Source organism: Netta rufina, assembly GCF_964035555.1.
Source record: "Netta rufina genome assembly, chromosome: 7".
Taxonomy (NCBI): Eukaryota; Metazoa; Chordata; class Aves; order Anseriformes; family Anatidae; genus Netta; species Netta rufina.
The window spans coordinates 21,749,658-21,766,363 of NC_140130.1; the positions used below are offsets into that span (position 1 = coordinate 21,749,658).

At 35.5% G+C, this 16,706-nt stretch overlaps 1 protein-coding gene across 4 annotated transcripts in view; it reads right to left on the reverse strand.

The window, feature by feature from the left end:
• Positions 1–16,706, reverse strand: part of BTAF1 (B-TFIID TATA-box binding protein associated factor 1) — a 47,032-nt gene that overhangs the window by 12,361 nt on the left and 17,965 nt on the right. For all 4 annotated transcript variants that reach the window (XR_014618616.1, XM_084290306.1, XM_084290305.1 and 1 more), the window contains exons 7-23: positions 16,219–16,330; positions 14,952–15,020; positions 12,296–12,385; positions 10,673–10,768; positions 10,250–10,426; positions 9,540–9,680; positions 9,284–9,408; positions 7,929–8,049; positions 7,750–7,854; positions 7,307–7,456; positions 6,523–6,665; positions 6,179–6,353; positions 5,477–5,680; positions 2,970–3,396; positions 1,823–2,013; positions 414–567; positions 213–322 (exon numbers count right to left, since the gene is read on the reverse strand). Coding sequence is in view for 3 of the 4 variants with exons in the window: in XM_084290306.1 (XP_084146432.1) it covers positions 213–322; positions 414–567; positions 1,823–2,013; positions 2,970–3,396; positions 5,477–5,680; positions 6,179–6,353; positions 6,523–6,665; positions 7,307–7,456; positions 7,750–7,854; positions 7,929–8,049; positions 9,284–9,408; positions 9,540–9,680; positions 10,250–10,426; positions 10,673–10,768; positions 12,296–12,385; positions 14,952–15,020; positions 16,219–16,330 (2,590 nt within the window). In the remaining variant the exon portion in view is untranslated. The remainder of the gene's footprint in view (positions 1–212; positions 323–413; positions 568–1,822; positions 2,014–2,969; positions 3,397–5,476; positions 5,681–6,178; positions 6,354–6,522; positions 6,666–7,306; positions 7,457–7,749; positions 7,855–7,928; positions 8,050–9,283; positions 9,409–9,539; positions 9,681–10,249; positions 10,427–10,672; positions 10,769–12,295; positions 12,386–14,951; positions 15,021–16,218; positions 16,331–16,706) is intronic.

Consider the following 16,706-nt stretch of genomic DNA (forward strand, 5'->3'; position numbering starts at 1 on the left):
AAAGAATGGTTAAGATGGCTCCTTCACATGATCTAATTTTCAGAACTGAAAAATTCTTTCAGAAGAGAAGTTGAATTTAATTCCAGCTTGCAAGTTTGTCCTAGACTGGCCCCATTTAAGTTTAGGCAAAATGAAGGACATGAAGGCCTAAAACAGTGGCAATGAACAGACTAAACTGCTTCATTCAAAAAGCTGCTTTGGAATACGATTACCAGAGGATGAAGCTGAACATCCATTGAAGCTGCTGTTGTTTCAAAAACCTGTAAAGAGTTTACTAGCTCCTGGGCAGGTGCATCTCCTTTTTCCAGCAAGGACTTTCGGTCTGTTAAAAAACAGAAAAGGTGTTCAGTTTCAGATTAACATGCTGTCTTCATCCTAGGTAGTCCCTCAGCTTAAATCAAAAGTATAGTTACCAAAATTGTTTATGTGAATGTTGTTCCTTAATGAGCCAACCATAGCATCCCAGAGATGTGGCAATCCCGTTGCCATTTCAGCACCAAAATGTTTAGCTATAGTAGATAAGGCAAACTCAGCTCCTCTTCTCTGAACAACATATGGTTTCTGAGCCTAGAATTAAACAATTCAGTAAATTAGTGAGGACAGATTCACTTAAGAATGAAGTCCATTTTTTTGGTTTGCTTCAAAGAAGCTTCATTTTCTAAACAAACTTAGAAGATGATGAAAATTAAGTTTGCTCATTTGGTAAGTTTGGTAAGAGTGCTTACATAGGAGCGTTGTCAGGTTATTAACATAAGGTCAAACTCAGAAACATTGTTTTTGCATTCAGAAGTTATACAGACACTTGCTACACAGGCCCTAAACTGTAAGACTATTTTATTATTTATGGTTAAAAAAGACAAAACAACAACAAAACAAACAAAGCAAAAATATCATTCTATACACAACCACGCTATTGATTTTTCTGGATGATAATTATTTTCAAGGAAGCTCCCATTGTTACACAGGCATTTGATTTTGATAGTGGGAATTTATAACATGCAAGTTGATATTTTTCTTCACTTTTTTTTTTAATGCAGGTAAAATGAATGTCTTTTATACCAGATTAAGTTTTATACATTTGGGCATGTGGCTCTTGCTGACACAAACCCATTTCATCTCTAAGCCTTCCAACTGGTTCCAGTTCCAGAACTTCAGATATTGCCAATATGGAGGACACCAAGAACAGCAACACATTAGCTAAACTTTCGAAAGCAATATTGGACGTGTTATTAACTCCTTCTCCCGATCCCACCCTCTTCAGAGTTGAAATTGGTATAAATCTCCTTAATAATTAAGCAAAAAATCAACAATGGTGTTCAGTAATCATAGTTATAATTAGGATCACGTTAGATCATTTGTAGTTTTCTATGAATAAAACAGCTACAGAAAAAGGTTTAACACATCAGGTATGGAAGTCAGATGTACATCCTAACTCTAGTTGAATTTGAAGTAGTTTTTAATGCTTCTGAGTTTCCACTACGCATCACGATGACCAAAATTTAATGTGGGTATCAGGATGCAATCACAGCATTGGGGAAATCCATTGCGATAATCATAGTATAAATCCATACAAATGGATTTTCACAGAGAAACTCATATAGTGTACTAAATGTAAAATATTTCAGAAGTATTAATTTGCTTAATGACACACATCATCAAGTAATACATACTGATTGCATCACAGAATTATTCATCAACATTACATCCTCTCAGGGAAAGATCCTGGACAATCTTTTTGTAATGCTATTGACTTCACTGAATTCAAACTAATAAAGGGAAGGGGTGGACATGCAAGTTGAAAATGCAAGTCTTTGGACTTCACCTCGTCAAGTTCTGTAGGAATGCTTCCACTACTGCTGGTGGGGAGGTCTGCAATTGGCGCTTTTGGAGCTTTTGGAGTAGGGCCTCGTCGACTTGTGATGGCAAAAGCAGCTTTCTGGTGTCTGTACAGTGTAATTATTCCCCTGTGCTTAGTAACTGTATGATGCATCCCATCTTTGTCGGAGTTGGGCCCTACAACAGAAGACAGAATAGCTGACAACAATTTAAGCTGTGGTTAAAAAAGTAGGTGGAAGCGATAGCCACCTACAAATCATCTGCAGATCTCAGCATGCTTTGAAAAAGATGGATAAGCATCATCATCCTCAGGGACAGAAAAAAAACAAGTACAGAGTAGAATTACTCTGTTAAGAGCATATTAAAGACTTGACAAGGAAATTTGTGTGCAAACTGCCAGATGAATTCTTGCTCATCAAGAAACAGAGTAAGACTTCAGTCAAATAAGAAACCTTTGCACAAATTTTTAAATATACTGATGCCATCAGTATCTTTTGGTTTGTTGATGTTTCTATTTAAGTTAATTGGTTTAATTTTCAATCAGATATCAATGTATTACTCCTCTGAGATGACGATGTATATGTTATGAAAAAAATAAAATGTATAATGGTAAAACCTTAAAGTTAGTTAAAAAACGTTGTATTTTTAATGGTTTTAATTTGCATTGTTCAATTAATCCATACATTTTTGGCAATGAACTGTCATCTAAAGAAAGCCCATGTCCGTAGTATGTGCAGGATTTTTTGTCCATTTCAAACACTCATCTTTCTACTAGACTACAGAACATAACACAAGTCAGATTTTTTTTTTCCTACTGACAAGATACTCTCTGGTTCCATGGTGATGCAGTTTCAATTAAAAGCTTCGTATCGCACGTAAATGAAGTTGATGATGATAGATGAACAACAGTAAATAACAAAGTCAGAACTAGTCTTTTATACACAGTTTATGAAAAATACATACAGCATTAACCTATACACTCTGTGCAACTGCAAGATACCTGAATGAAGTAATTACTAATAAATGAAGACTTAGTTGATAGCATTTTAAAAACACTGAAAGCATGACTCACTCATTTTAAACAGTTCAGAGACAAGCACTGGCATATTGTTAAGATCTCAGCAGTATCATACCTTTTGAATTTTCATGGCTACTCTGAGGCTGTGCAGGACACGCTGCCAGTGGGGTAAGATGTGGATCCACGCAGAGGGAGTTGCAGAGATTTTTTATAATCTTTGAGTTGGGACAAGGAGACCTCGTTGTACACTGCTGAAGTAACTTTGCTATGCATGAAGCCACATAGTTCTGTACTAGTGTATTCTCCTCTTTTTTGATAGCTTCCATTAAAGGTTTTATAACAGGATTTAATTTTTCTGGAAGTTGCTGCAAGTTCACAACTGCACATGCAGCAAAAGTGTGGACTCGCAGATGCAGCACTTGCCACTCTTGATTTGTTTCTGTAACAGTCATTTGGACTTGTTGTCTTTTACTGTCCAACTGTTGTAGAAGTTTAGGATTCAAAGGAAAGGATGATGTCACTTCATTGAAAACAGAAGTAACCTAATAAAGAGGAAGAAAAAGTTACAAATCTGTTTCATTATAAAACGGGATAACCTCTGAACACCATAGTTTTCATGGTAGAAGAGTCATTTCGACAGGTGTTTTCATCTCAAAATTTCCAGCAAATAACAGGAAATGCTCCAAAATTTAGTTTCTGGAATCTTGAACTTCCAATTCAAGGGAAAAAAGTACACATATTAAAAACATTTTAATTCTGGATTGTGAAAGCTAGAAGAGGTTTAGATACTTCCCAAAATGTATCCTACACCCACCAGATCTATCCAGATATTTTGGTTTATCAATAAGAAAAAGAGTGATGAGGAACATGCTATGAATACAATAGGCCAGAAAGGATGTGTAAGGTTCTGTGCATGCAGAAGTTATTTCTAAGCTGATTTTCCTTTGAGGCAAGACAGGCTGAGATAAAATCTAAGGAAAAAGTCAACAGAGTACAGCAGTTGCAGGACTTGCCTTATTTCCCCTCCTCCCTCCAGCTGCATGACTATTGTTGCTTAAATTTGTCACAGGAAATGGATCACAAGCACCATGAAGTCATGGAAACACCGAGCTTATTCTACTGATAGGAAAGCTGGACTCTAAAGTACATGAAATATGGCAGCTTTTGAGGACTAGTCTAAGAGTTGTTTGTTTGTTGTTTGTTTTTTTAATTGCCTTTTAAACGTTTGGGTCAAGTTTTTTTTTTTTTTTTTTTTTTTTTTTTTTTTTAAAACTATGAAGCAGTATGAACCCAATACTTATATATAAACTGTAGAAGCCTTAAGTTCTACTCCACGTGACCCTGATGGCTGGAATGACCAAGTGATGCAGAAAATGTGCTATGAGAAGCACAGCATTTTTCAATTTAATTCATGAAGACACGTACTACAACAGAGTTGACTTTGTCTGTGTTTTTTAAGGAAATCTGAAGAATTGAAATGGGAGCAGAAGACAGCCACAAAAAAAAAAGAAAGCAGGTGTGGTATGCGCTTTCTGAAGTCTTCAAATCCAGAACAGGTATCTTTTGAATATACATACATCAGTCAAGCAGTTGTATTACTAGACTGACGAGTAAATAGGTGAGGTATATGAAAACTCCTGTACTTCACATACTACAAGCTTTTATGATTACATCTTCACCTTGGGAATCTACTCAATTTAGATGGCAGCCATAAAACTGGCTGCCAAAATCCCTTCAGCCCATTACACAATTGTCTATAACTTTAAAGACTGGTTGAGATTTACAAGTTAAACCACAACACATCGCTACAAAAGTGTTAGTTTGAGAATCTGAAGATCCAGCATCTTCCTACAGTCTCATCATGGTCATAATCATAAAATCTTAAACATTATTCTCCTACTTCTCCCCAGCATCCCGGTTGCACAGACAAAGTTCCGTCCAGGAACTTGATTGCCTTTCTTTCCCCAGAAAACTGTACCACATCCATCCCCATTCATTCATTCCTCTAAATCTACACACCTTTCCCACCCCAGACACCTTTAATTTAGTGGGCTTTCAAATCTACAAGCTTTTCATTTATATCCTACCTTATCTATCCATGGTCTTTTTTCTCTTTGCTTAAGAATCCATTTTGGGGTTGGAACAAAAGCCTTTTAATCTGTTGCCCCAACATTATCAGCTGTTTTTGCTTACAGAACTTTTCACATCAAGAGCTACCTTTTATATGTAAAGCACATCTAACACTGATGTTTTCAGATATATTAAAAAAAGAGCAATTTAACAGACAGGTGGAAATAAAAATCCTTTTAAATACAACAACTTTTAGAAAGCTCCCTTCACATGAATTTGCACAGTTTATTTACTAGTCTTTTGACAATGGTTTGCAACAGTTCCAGCTACTTTGTTCTGCGTAGATTTCAATAGTCAAACTTGTGTTCTACTTAATTTTTGGTATAGTCTGTAAACATTGCAGTGTGTGTGTGGGGGTGTACTATCTATTACACATCTCATGTCAAAGGAAGTATGAAATCATCATACGATTTCTAAAAGTAATAATTATGCTGATTATGTATTTCAAGACAGTAATAGATTTGAATGAAGGGCAGGCATGCCTCTACTTACCAGATCATTTGCTTGATCTATTGTAAATACACTGCAATTTATTCTGTTTCCAATATCAATATGTGCATCAGCAAATAGTGAAATGAGTTGTTTACATTCATTCTGCATTCGTGTAAAAGGAACAGCAATTTCATCGTAATAGAGGTGTTCAGAAAGGACCCCAAGTAAGCGAGGTTGCACACAAATGGCCACAGCTCTACACTCCTGTAACAGAAAAAACATATAATTTGCTTTTTTGAGTAATTAAGATTTCTTTTGTTCAGATTTGAGTAATAAACAGCAGAACCTAGCTACAGAAATCCAGGTTCCAGAGGGACCATTAACACTTTTATCCATATTAAAAGTATTATGGATTATGAACAAAACTTTCAGTATGTCACTAGAACTGGAGTGATCGCGAACATAGGAAAGACAGTCATGTTAAAAGGAAGCATTGACCTCATAATGTGCATTTTGGATAGACTAATTTGTAGAAGAAATGTGAACACATTTACTGATTCACAGTTCTAACAGTTGGCATTTAGCTACTAGAGTGGCATAATTTATTCCTGCATTGTCTAGCTATCAAGATTTTAACATTTAGCTGTACAAATACCATTTTAGCTTATAGACTGAAATTTTATTTCAAGCTGAAGTAGCAGATGATGAGCTATGGATTAAGTTTGTGAAGTCAAATTTATTTTTGCTGCAGAAACATCCTACCTTTTGCAAGGCTGCCCACTCGCAGATTACTAATGCAACACTAATCCTCTGCAAGGCAGATTTAGAATTCAAGTGGAAGAGCAGTAGCTGAGCTAATGATTCAGCTGGCTTTATTTCTTGAGTAACGGTATTTACACCTGGGTCGCAAATACAACAGCAGAGTGCTCCCAGCAACCTGACAAAAGGAGAAATAGCAGTTGCTTCAATGCTATAATTAATCATCAATTAATGATTCAAAATGAAGATGCCAAAAAGTCTATGTAATTAGATTATAGCAAAAACATTGTGCAACAAAAAACCATAAATTGCTTTTAAATATTTTTTCAGATTTCCAGTAAACTGACTTTGCTGCCATCATCCGAGCTCGCATGACAACATAATCCCTGGTTGCTGGATCTTCTGCAATGCTGTCTGCCCCAGCAATATATTCCTGAATCACCTCCTTATTCTGGGTTTGACCTTGACGCAGTTTAGTACCTGCCTTTTCCTGCGGAATAAAGTTGGGAAAGGTTTAATGTAAATAAAGCAATAGAAAAGATGAATTCATATTCCATAACATTTCCAATACTAATCATACCCTGCAAAAATTGGACTAACCCAGAACATTTAACCAGAACAGAACATAACCCATAACAGACTTCTGAAAGTAGTTAATTATTATAAATCCCTTCTCCATTAATACTTTGGTTTGGTCCCATTAAACAAAAGATACTGTCCCTTCACTTGAAAATTAATACTAATCCTTAACATGTAACTTAACAACTTCAGTCCACACAAAGCAAAAAGGAAGTCTCTTCCAGTATCTTCTTCAGAAATAAAGTAACGCTTTAGACTTAATCCTATGAACAGTTGTTGAAGAAATCACTGTAGATACAGAACCAAGTAAATACTTGTAAAATACAAGATCCCCATTTAGCATACTACATGACCAAACTCTGAATTCTCATGGACAACTTGAGAACTATTTTGCTCTACAGAACCGGGGTCTACAACATCAGTTACATTTGCAGTTGTGGGAAGGCAACACTACTTCCCTCTTAACACTTTCAGAAAACGTCTCTACTACTGTGCCTGGTAATCACTTCCCTGTTTTCCCCATAACACTTAATGAGGCCACGTTTTACTTACTTTTGATCTGGTTTTTACTTCTAGCAACATATTTAAGTCAATTGGCAAATGAGATGGCTGCATCATTAAGCAGAGCCAGGCTCCCATCCACGGACAAGCAGCTGCAACCACATACTGTACAGATGCCTTATTTAACAGTTCCAGCCATACCTGGGAAAAGAAACATAGTGCAGATCATGACAATTTTGTGTTTTTTTTTGTAAGATCACATACATGTTGATAAAAATGACAGAACCGTTCTGCTCCCTTTCAGTCTCTATTCTATTTCTGTTCAGACTCTATTCTGCTCACTCTGTATTCTACTGCCTTTCAGTCTGCATCGCATAGATGGACTACAAATAATTAACAAGAACAGATTATGCTTTATTGGCACAAAAGAACATAGGATACAAAGAGGTAGATACACTATCAGTATATATCTAGGTCATAAGTCATACAGATACCTTGTGAATAAGATCCAGAATTTCTTGGTTGCTTTCCAAGATACAGAATTGAAATATGTGTCTCAACATGTCTTGCAAAATTGGAGTCAGCCATGTTGAAGAGCTCTGAAACAGGAATATCATGATCAAGAAGATTCCAATATACACCATAATAAAATGCTAGTATCTCCAATTCTTACCTGGTCTTGAGTAGAGAGAAGTGTGAACAATGTTTCCAGTGCTGCTTTTCGTACAGAAGATATAGTATGATGCAAGAATGGCCACACACGTGGGACCAACACTGTGAGTGACTGCTGAATGCTAATACATGAAATAGAGATGAAGATGCAGTGAAAAGGGGAAAAAAATAAAAGTATTGTCACATATGTTGGGTAATTTTAAGTGAAGGATCAAATGACTACAACTTAAACATTTTAAATAGTTTGAGTCAGCATCATTATTTTTCATAGAGTGTTTTTCTTACTGGTATAAAGCACTAGCTGATTTAAGCATGTGTTTTTATGGGGAAGTTTCCTAGATTATACTTAGACCTTCGTTCAAATATTTAGGAAAAAAATATTTTTAGTTTTAGATTTATTATTAGGCATGAGTTAAGACCCAAGCTTGTTTTTATTTTTTTTGTGTGAACTTGTACATTAACTGATACACATTAATTTTGTATTTGTGCAAAAAACAATTTCAGCAGTGACAATCATTCAGGATGTGAAAGGCGAGATGTCTAGAGTGCAAATACTGCAGGTTTAATGTATATATTATAAAAAATGTTAACATACTAACATGCAATTCCTTTAGTTTGACAATCCTGAACAGCAGCATTGTCTTCAAACTTAAAGGGTTTTACTGTTCCAAAAAGCTAACAATAACTGCTCTTGGCAATTAAGAATTTATCTTTCAGAAAAAAAGTTTTTTAATATTAAGAAATAAGGAAGGAAGGCACTTGCCTCTGAAAAAGGGGCAAAAAAGAATTCATACATAATGACAAGCAGTTAATATCTTCCCCTGCTTTCTTCAGTGAACATTCCAGTAACTTAGTTTACCTACTGCTTTATCGACCTTTCATCAGTCATCAACTGTACTGCTGATGTGATTTTTTTAAGTTTGTAGCTTTCTTTAGAACTGTTCTAATAGTAATGTTCTACAGGCATGTGCATGTGTTTTCATGTAAATAGTTTGCTCACTTATTTGGAGTTTGTCAACAGAAGCAGACATGTTTGTGGACAGGGCCACCATGTGAGTGTGGCTAATATGCTTTACAGAAATACCCAATACAACCAGAGGAGGGAGGGGAAAAAAAGTCACATATAAACAATATCTATTACTTTTTAATTATTTTGGTGCCTATTACTAATGGAATTAAACTAGAAGCACTGTCCTAACCTTCCCTTTGAGGAAAAGCCAGAGTAAAATAAAACTACGGATTTAAATTGAGCATCTCCTTCTATGTAATTTAAGGCAATTTTGATTATCCCAATCTGAAAATAATGTGACAGTCATACTGTATACATTACTGGAGTAATACTAATTAAAAAGTTACCTGCACTTGCGGACCTGAGGATATGTCAGAAGGGAAGAAAGAAGGATCATGATACTGTTTGTGGAAGCTGTCAAGTCATCCAACTCCAGGAGCGCATCCCACAAAGTGTTAAGAATAAAAGGGACCTAGACAAGTATGCAGAAAAAGTTTACAAAAAGAGAAGAAAAATATCCAAGTGCTAATTATGTTATTTTCTTTGCTCAGACCAAAAGCAACGATTTTTGATCAAAAAATCAATGGAAAACAGCTCAGTCACCTTCTGAGACTGAAGGTGGACCAGGCTTTCCACTACTGGTACTAAAGATGCTGCAGCAACGGCTCGGACGTCATCATCCAGATCTTGGAGACCTTCAATTATTGCAGGTAGCACTTTAGGCAATAACGTATCGATCATGTCCTGCCAAAACGATCAAAATAATCTTTAAACTTAAAATCACATAATGCACCAAACAAATAAAATGTACTTTACGTGTGTGAATAAACCTCTTTGTTATATAACCAGAAAGCACAGGTCCAAGAATACAATCTAAGTATTTGAAGGTACCATTCATGAAATAAAACTTAGGTTATAAATTTGAATGAACTTTAACTTTGTTCGTTTTTTGTGTAAGCAAAACCCAGTGTTTGCAGAATAATATGATGAATAAACTAAACTTCTTGTAGCACAGGGCTCTGTTAACCTTGCATATGAAAGCATGATCAAAACCAGACAGGTGCAGCCTCTATTTATAATCTGTTTTGTGCAAGTAACTGTTAATAAGGTTGTAACAATACAACTGTGTGGATATAAACCTGCAAATTTCTGCAGCATGGATGATAAAGATGCAGTCACACATCTTAATCCACATGAGAATCCAGTGGAAACAAGTAGTTTTATCATATCAACCCATTGTTCAGGCACATCCTCATCTCTGAACAGAGCTTTCTGTTCCAAAGCTCTCTACAATTTGTCATGAAGGTTATTACCTGACGGACCGCTAGAGCGTATTTTATTCCTAAGAGACCACCGTGTCTCACTTCCCACTGCTCCTGTGTAAGCAGCTTCAGGAGAACATCGACAGTTTTATGAACTCCAGTTTCATTCATATGTTTCAATACTACTCCCAAAGTCTGAGCACAAGTCTCACGTACTGGTGCTACCACCTAGGATAAAATAAATGAGGAAACGGGTATTTCAATATGAAATTTGACTTAAAAATAAATCAATGAGTAGAATCAGGCGAGCAAAACTACTATATGAGGTGAAATTTGTATATCTATTACTCTGTAGTAAGCATCTCATAGCAGTTAAAGCAGGCACATGCAGTATCAGTCTACAAAGCACAGCTGATCTGCTGCAGTATAATCTGCCAAAGTCTGCTGATCTACCTGTTCATTCAGACAACTTACTTCATCTGAAACAAAGTCTCCAAATCTGTCTAATGCAAACACACAAAGAAGTCTAATAACCAAGTCTTCCAGCCACTCCTGATGCTGCTGGATCATCTGTAAAAAGAGGAAAAAACAAACACTGTGACTATTTTTTCGTAGAGGATATCTGACATGCTTGCATTCACTACATTTATATCAAAAAGGAATCCCAGCATATGTTTAAATTGACTGAATACAGTCATCTTGCACAGATAATCAAGGCAGAATAGTCAGCACTAATTCGGCTCTGCCCTGACTTATCACAAACATCACAATGGTACACATAGTACTTTTAATCAAAAGGCTGGAAAGCACCATGTAAGGCAGACAGATGATTTTATCCCCATGCAACACACAAAGGTAAGGTCACTTAGATAATCTGTACAAAGTAATGTCAATGCGTCCCAGGCAAATCAATTAATGCGTTTGAAGAATGTTTACAAATAAACATGAACTATGAAGCAGGACTCCTCCGATGTGGGAGACCAAGCGAAAAGAACTTGTATTTCAGTCAAGTCTCCTCCAGATTAAAGTAATTAGCCTGAGCTTGTCTTGAGGCTCTGGCATCTGTTAATTAGAGGCCCTATAGCTTTGTAACTCCAAACCCCAGAGCAGAAGCCCTATAAAAGGAACTACTCTGACATCATCTTTCTCCATCTCCATTGTTTGCCTACTAGATCAGCATTTCCCTTGAAAACTATAATTTTAATAAACAAAATTATCACCATATTATGGATTGTATCGCAGAATTCATATATAAGGTCGAAGAATTATAACTTGCATGTAACATGCACAGCAGCCTTTGAAGCTAGCCTGGAGTACACGGTCCCTTTCCATAAATAGATAAGAAACTGATCAGAGTATCTTATCATTGCAGTATGTGTTATTATTACTCCGCAATCTCCATGGAACAAACGCAATCCACATGGAAGCAAGGAAAGATAACAGCTTCTACCTGCTTTCCCCATACACAAAGCATGCTAAAGTAGTTTGATCTGCATATGAAAAATACATCTCCTCATTCTTCAACACTCTCTAAACTATAAGCTTTCCCTGCTGCTTTTGTATGAATATTCTGTATGAATCTGAATGAGATTCATTATTAGCAAACAAGTTATTACCGTCAAGAAATTTAAAAAGGTGTTTTCCTTCTAAATACATAGAAACTGCTTAAATACTTTCACTCCTAATAAAGTAACCAGACTGATATGCAGCTTACTATTTAAGTGAATAAAATCAGATGGCCTAAGACACTTCATTGAACCTAGTTACATAATCAACTTAAATAGTGAATTTTGTTTCAGCACATCTCTAACATGACCCGTAACTAATACTTTTCTAGTATGGAAGTTAGTATTTGATAAATTTACACACAGCCCACATATTAATGGTTGGTTATGCAGTAGAATGTTTTCTACAGGCTTTTTAAAAGGAATTTAGCATTTCATCAGTGGATGTAGTGATTTGATCCATATTATTTTGATCAGACAGATCTCATGGTTTATATTCCCACAATATCCCCCACCTCCTGCAAAGATTAAGTATTTTAAGAAGTCAGTTTGCTAAATCTAATTTTCCAGTCATGTTGATTTCTTAACTCACCTCTTCTAAAGAGCTGTCTCCCATTTTACCACCACTTTTACCGTGAGCTTTAAGTATCTCTCTCAGTCCAGTACCTGCACCATGTCGAACCTAGAAAAGTGAAATAAAACGTGAATTATTTTAAAATACTTAGGAACAGAAGATAAAAAAAATACACTGTTTAACTGAAAACACTGTATAATTGACACTAACACCTTTTTTTTCCCCCAACATCTTTTTTTCTTAATAGAGACACGTGCAATGCTGTAAAATTAGTGGTATTCCACAGAGTTGTGGACAAGGTAGTATCTTATTAGATAAAATGATGTACTTACAAAAACCAAGTTTTTGGACAAGTTAGTATTTATTAAATATTTGTCAGTTTATGGACAGAAGCAATTAAGAATTGCTTCCACTTTCTAACAGAGAAATGTTATCGTATCTGCAGTAACGTAGCCAGTAAAGGCAGTTTTCATTTAGATTTACTTCCCTATGTTACGAAACACTAGTTTTTGGAGAAAGATTAACAAATATCAATGAAGTCACCTTATATGAATCTCAGGAATTACCTAATAGGCTCTGGCAGTTAGTTTCTAAATCATTGCAATTTTTGACTTTGTGAGAAGGAAGAAGCACAAGGACTGCTCGCAAATTAACCATTTATAGTAAGTTCATAAGCTAAAGGAAAGCAGCATTTTTAGTCAACTTTGTATTTATTAAACAAAATTTAGACCCCCAGTGAGTATCCTGGGGTCCACAAAATGAGTGTCTGAGAATTACTCTTCTGCATAGTTTACAAACCTACCATGATTGGCTAAACATTACAAAAAGAAGTGAACAAATGACACAAGAAAGAAAATTATAGCCACATATATGTTCCCACCAAGCAGTTGAATGCACTAGGAAGAATTTTGGAAGTTACACAAAAGCAGTACAAAGATATGCTACAACAATACCTGTTTCTCATATTTTTGATCCCTAACTGGATACAACAGACTAATCAAGAAAAGCCAGCACACTAAACCTCTGTGTATGCAACATTTTAACTGGGTTTTCATTGAGAGGCCTTTACATAGGTTTGCGTAGGACTTATTCTGTATTTTTTCTTTAACAAAGGGTATTTGATATACATGCCTGTTGCTAGTAGAAAACTATTGCATTTCGTTTCATGATAGTAACAACTAGAGATGAGTGGTTGGTAGGTTCTCTAAGTATCAGAGTATTTTATGTGAAATGCAAACTGAAATATGCACAGCTTGTAGCTGCTGGTAAAATTCATAAGCAAGACAATAAAGATCAGCCAGAGAGCATAGTCTTAAAATTTCAACTGTTAATCAACTTTTCAACTTATTTCGACTGTTGATCACTTGTTCATACAGTCCAGGATTGCTTATGAACTAGTTTTCACAAACCGAAAGTAACACTTTGCTAGTTAACTTCTCAAGCTTCTCAAAATACAGAACAGCAGCAAGAAAGACAAATGTATAAAGGAAATACCAGTAGTAGGATTCATCTCATGTGACTTCACCTGCCTATAAGCTAGGCACTAAAATAGTCACCTAGGCTGCCTATAGACACTGCAAGAAGATGCCAGAGGGTCATTTATAAACATCTATTTTGAGGTAGCCTAACCTGTTTTTCCATCAAGAACATATCATAAGAATGATTTTGTATTGATCTACTTCCTTAATTCAGACGTGCGTGCCCTATATCAAATATAATAAGAAGGCTATAAGAATGTCTGAATTTCAGAAGACAACCAGACTTTGACTTCAACTGCCTGCTTTCAAATAGGATGAGGTTTATTAGTTTAGATGCAGTGATGTGCCACATGAACGTAATTACCCTTCTTCTGGGCCCAAAATAATCATACAGGCTGTGTATGACTTATCTCTGTGTTTCCAAGTTTGAGGTCAGGATAGGCAGAGCCAACTTGATATCACTGAACCTGTGATACAGATAATGCCTAAGCACGTTAGTTACTGCTAATATTTAATCTTTCAAAAGATCAACTTTCTTATGACAAAATTGAGGTTAGTTCACAACAGTTATTCCCATCTTCTGTTCAAGGAAGAAAGTCTGCTGTCAGCCACTTCATATTTTTGCTTAGAATTCATAGAAAAGTTTGTGGAAAAGAGTGGAGATTGAATAAAAGCATGAGCAGAACAGTTCTGAATCTTGAAAACAAGTTCACAAGGCAACCAAATACATAGTTTTTGTAGTTGGTATTAGATAGCTTTTTTAAAAAAACTTAAACATTCCTTTTTTATAAATGAAGGGAACAAACAACAATTTTGTACTCTACTCACTGTTAAAGTGATTTTTTCTCCCTTTTCTAACTGAACATTAGACAAACATGCATGCCACTGTTGTCAGCAACAATTGCACAGTATTCCACAAATTCTTGATAAATCCAAGCCTGTTTTAATTAACTTTTTTTGCTCAAATTTCAGTATTTCCAAAATTCTCATGTTATTTCCCCTTTAAATAAGTCTTAGAAAGAAACAGTTAATTTCTCTAAACCAGATTGCTCTCGACTTTGTCATCTATATTTACTATGTACATAATTTTTGATACCTAAAACAAAATCCTCAAGTCCTAAGCATACGATTTCTGTACTTCTGTTTAAATCTACTTTTTCCTCAAACTTAGACTTCAGATACTGTATGTGTCTTACCTCCCAGGAAGGGTTAAAGAGATCGTTGCACACCTCTTCACAAAAACTTTCGAGAGGCCATTCATTTGCCTAAATTCATAAAAAGTAAGTATGAGACTAACAAAGAAAGGGATCAGGCGAACATTTCTTACGCTGTATGCTATGTAGATACACAAAGGTAACAAACACCTCCAAAGCTTAACCAAATAAAATAACTTCTTCCACTCTTCAGAAACTTTGCTGATTGGCACTGGATATTTTAAAAGTTTTGTAAAGTTTGGCTGGTAGAAGTGTAACCTCTTCCCTAGGGTAATTAAGTTTGAAGTTCTGGAATCCAGTCTCCTTTTTGAACCACACTATGGCAGAAGATTAAAGGCTCATACCCTCTCTAGCGACTCTCTAAATTTATGAACTTTGCCTTTAAAAAGTGTAGTAGACAAATCCCATTTTGAAATTACACTAGATAATCTAATTAGGTCAATTAATCAAGTAGTAAGCACCATCCTCACTCCTAATAAGCACCTCATAAGACATATTCCACGTTTCTGAGATCCAGGAGTATATCCACTACCTCCAAACTTCTTATAAGGAAGTTGACGAGGCTTTGGAAAAGAAATTATGATACTAACATGAGGAAATTCATGCCATCATAAAGATAAAGCATTTAAAAGGTGAACAACCAGCAGGTACTCAGTCTGCAGTTGTCATTAATCTTTCATAAATGCAAAACAGTGCTGTGAAAATGCAAATAAGAATTTAGTTACTAAGCTGTGTTTGGAAAACCTTATTTCAAACTTAATCAAGATAAAGTCTCTATAAAATAAACTTTTATGCACTATTTGTATTCAGGTATAGCATTTCCAACAATTTTTCAGCTGATTGAAGCAAATGCAAATTTCTTCTAAGACTAAGGAATTGTTTAAGTCTTAAACTACTGAAGATATAACTCACAAGCATTTAGATCAAAATATTTATGACTGTGTGATCTTGTTATCTAAGGGTTTAGCACAGTTTTACAGTTCAATATCCAGGTCTGACACCTGTAATCCACCTACTCAGGTTCACTTGGATAGACTATTACGAAGATTAAACATGTTTTCCTGTCAATGCTGTACACAGTTCAAAGTCCATTAGCTTCACTACATACAGTTGGCAATGACATTGTTTACTCCTTTTCAGAATACTAAAATGAGTAAAGAATTTGGGAGCATAAGGAAGTTTTATTTAATGTTACTCTACTAAACAACGGAATGATCATTTTTGCTAACAGCAGAACAGCACATCATACCTCTTCTGGAGCATTTTCTACCAGTGTTTTTGAGTCTGTGGCAGGTTGGTTAATGACAACATTTGCAACTTTTCTTCTCTTTTCTTCTGGTTCCCCATCAGTGCTGTCATTGCTGAGAAGGAACAAATACAAGTTTACGAACAGAAAGTATGCTTTAGGGGAAACAATTACTTCTACAACTGAAGTCTCAGATACAATAAAGTGTGGCAAGAATGCAAAATAAAGAAGTTTATCACCTGAAACACGCACAATAGGTACAGTTGCGGGTAACAAAATTCAGTGTGGAGGCAAATTGACAATCTTTTCAGCCATTTCCAAGAAATACAGCAATTCTTAAATAAAACTAAGGAAAAATATTGTTTACTGCTTATTATAAATACAGAAGGTCCAATAATGTGTCACTAAACTACCGCGATGAAAAACATACCATTCATGGGAAAGTTATGTCTAAGATTTTTCATTATCATCTTCATAATTCTCCCATTTTT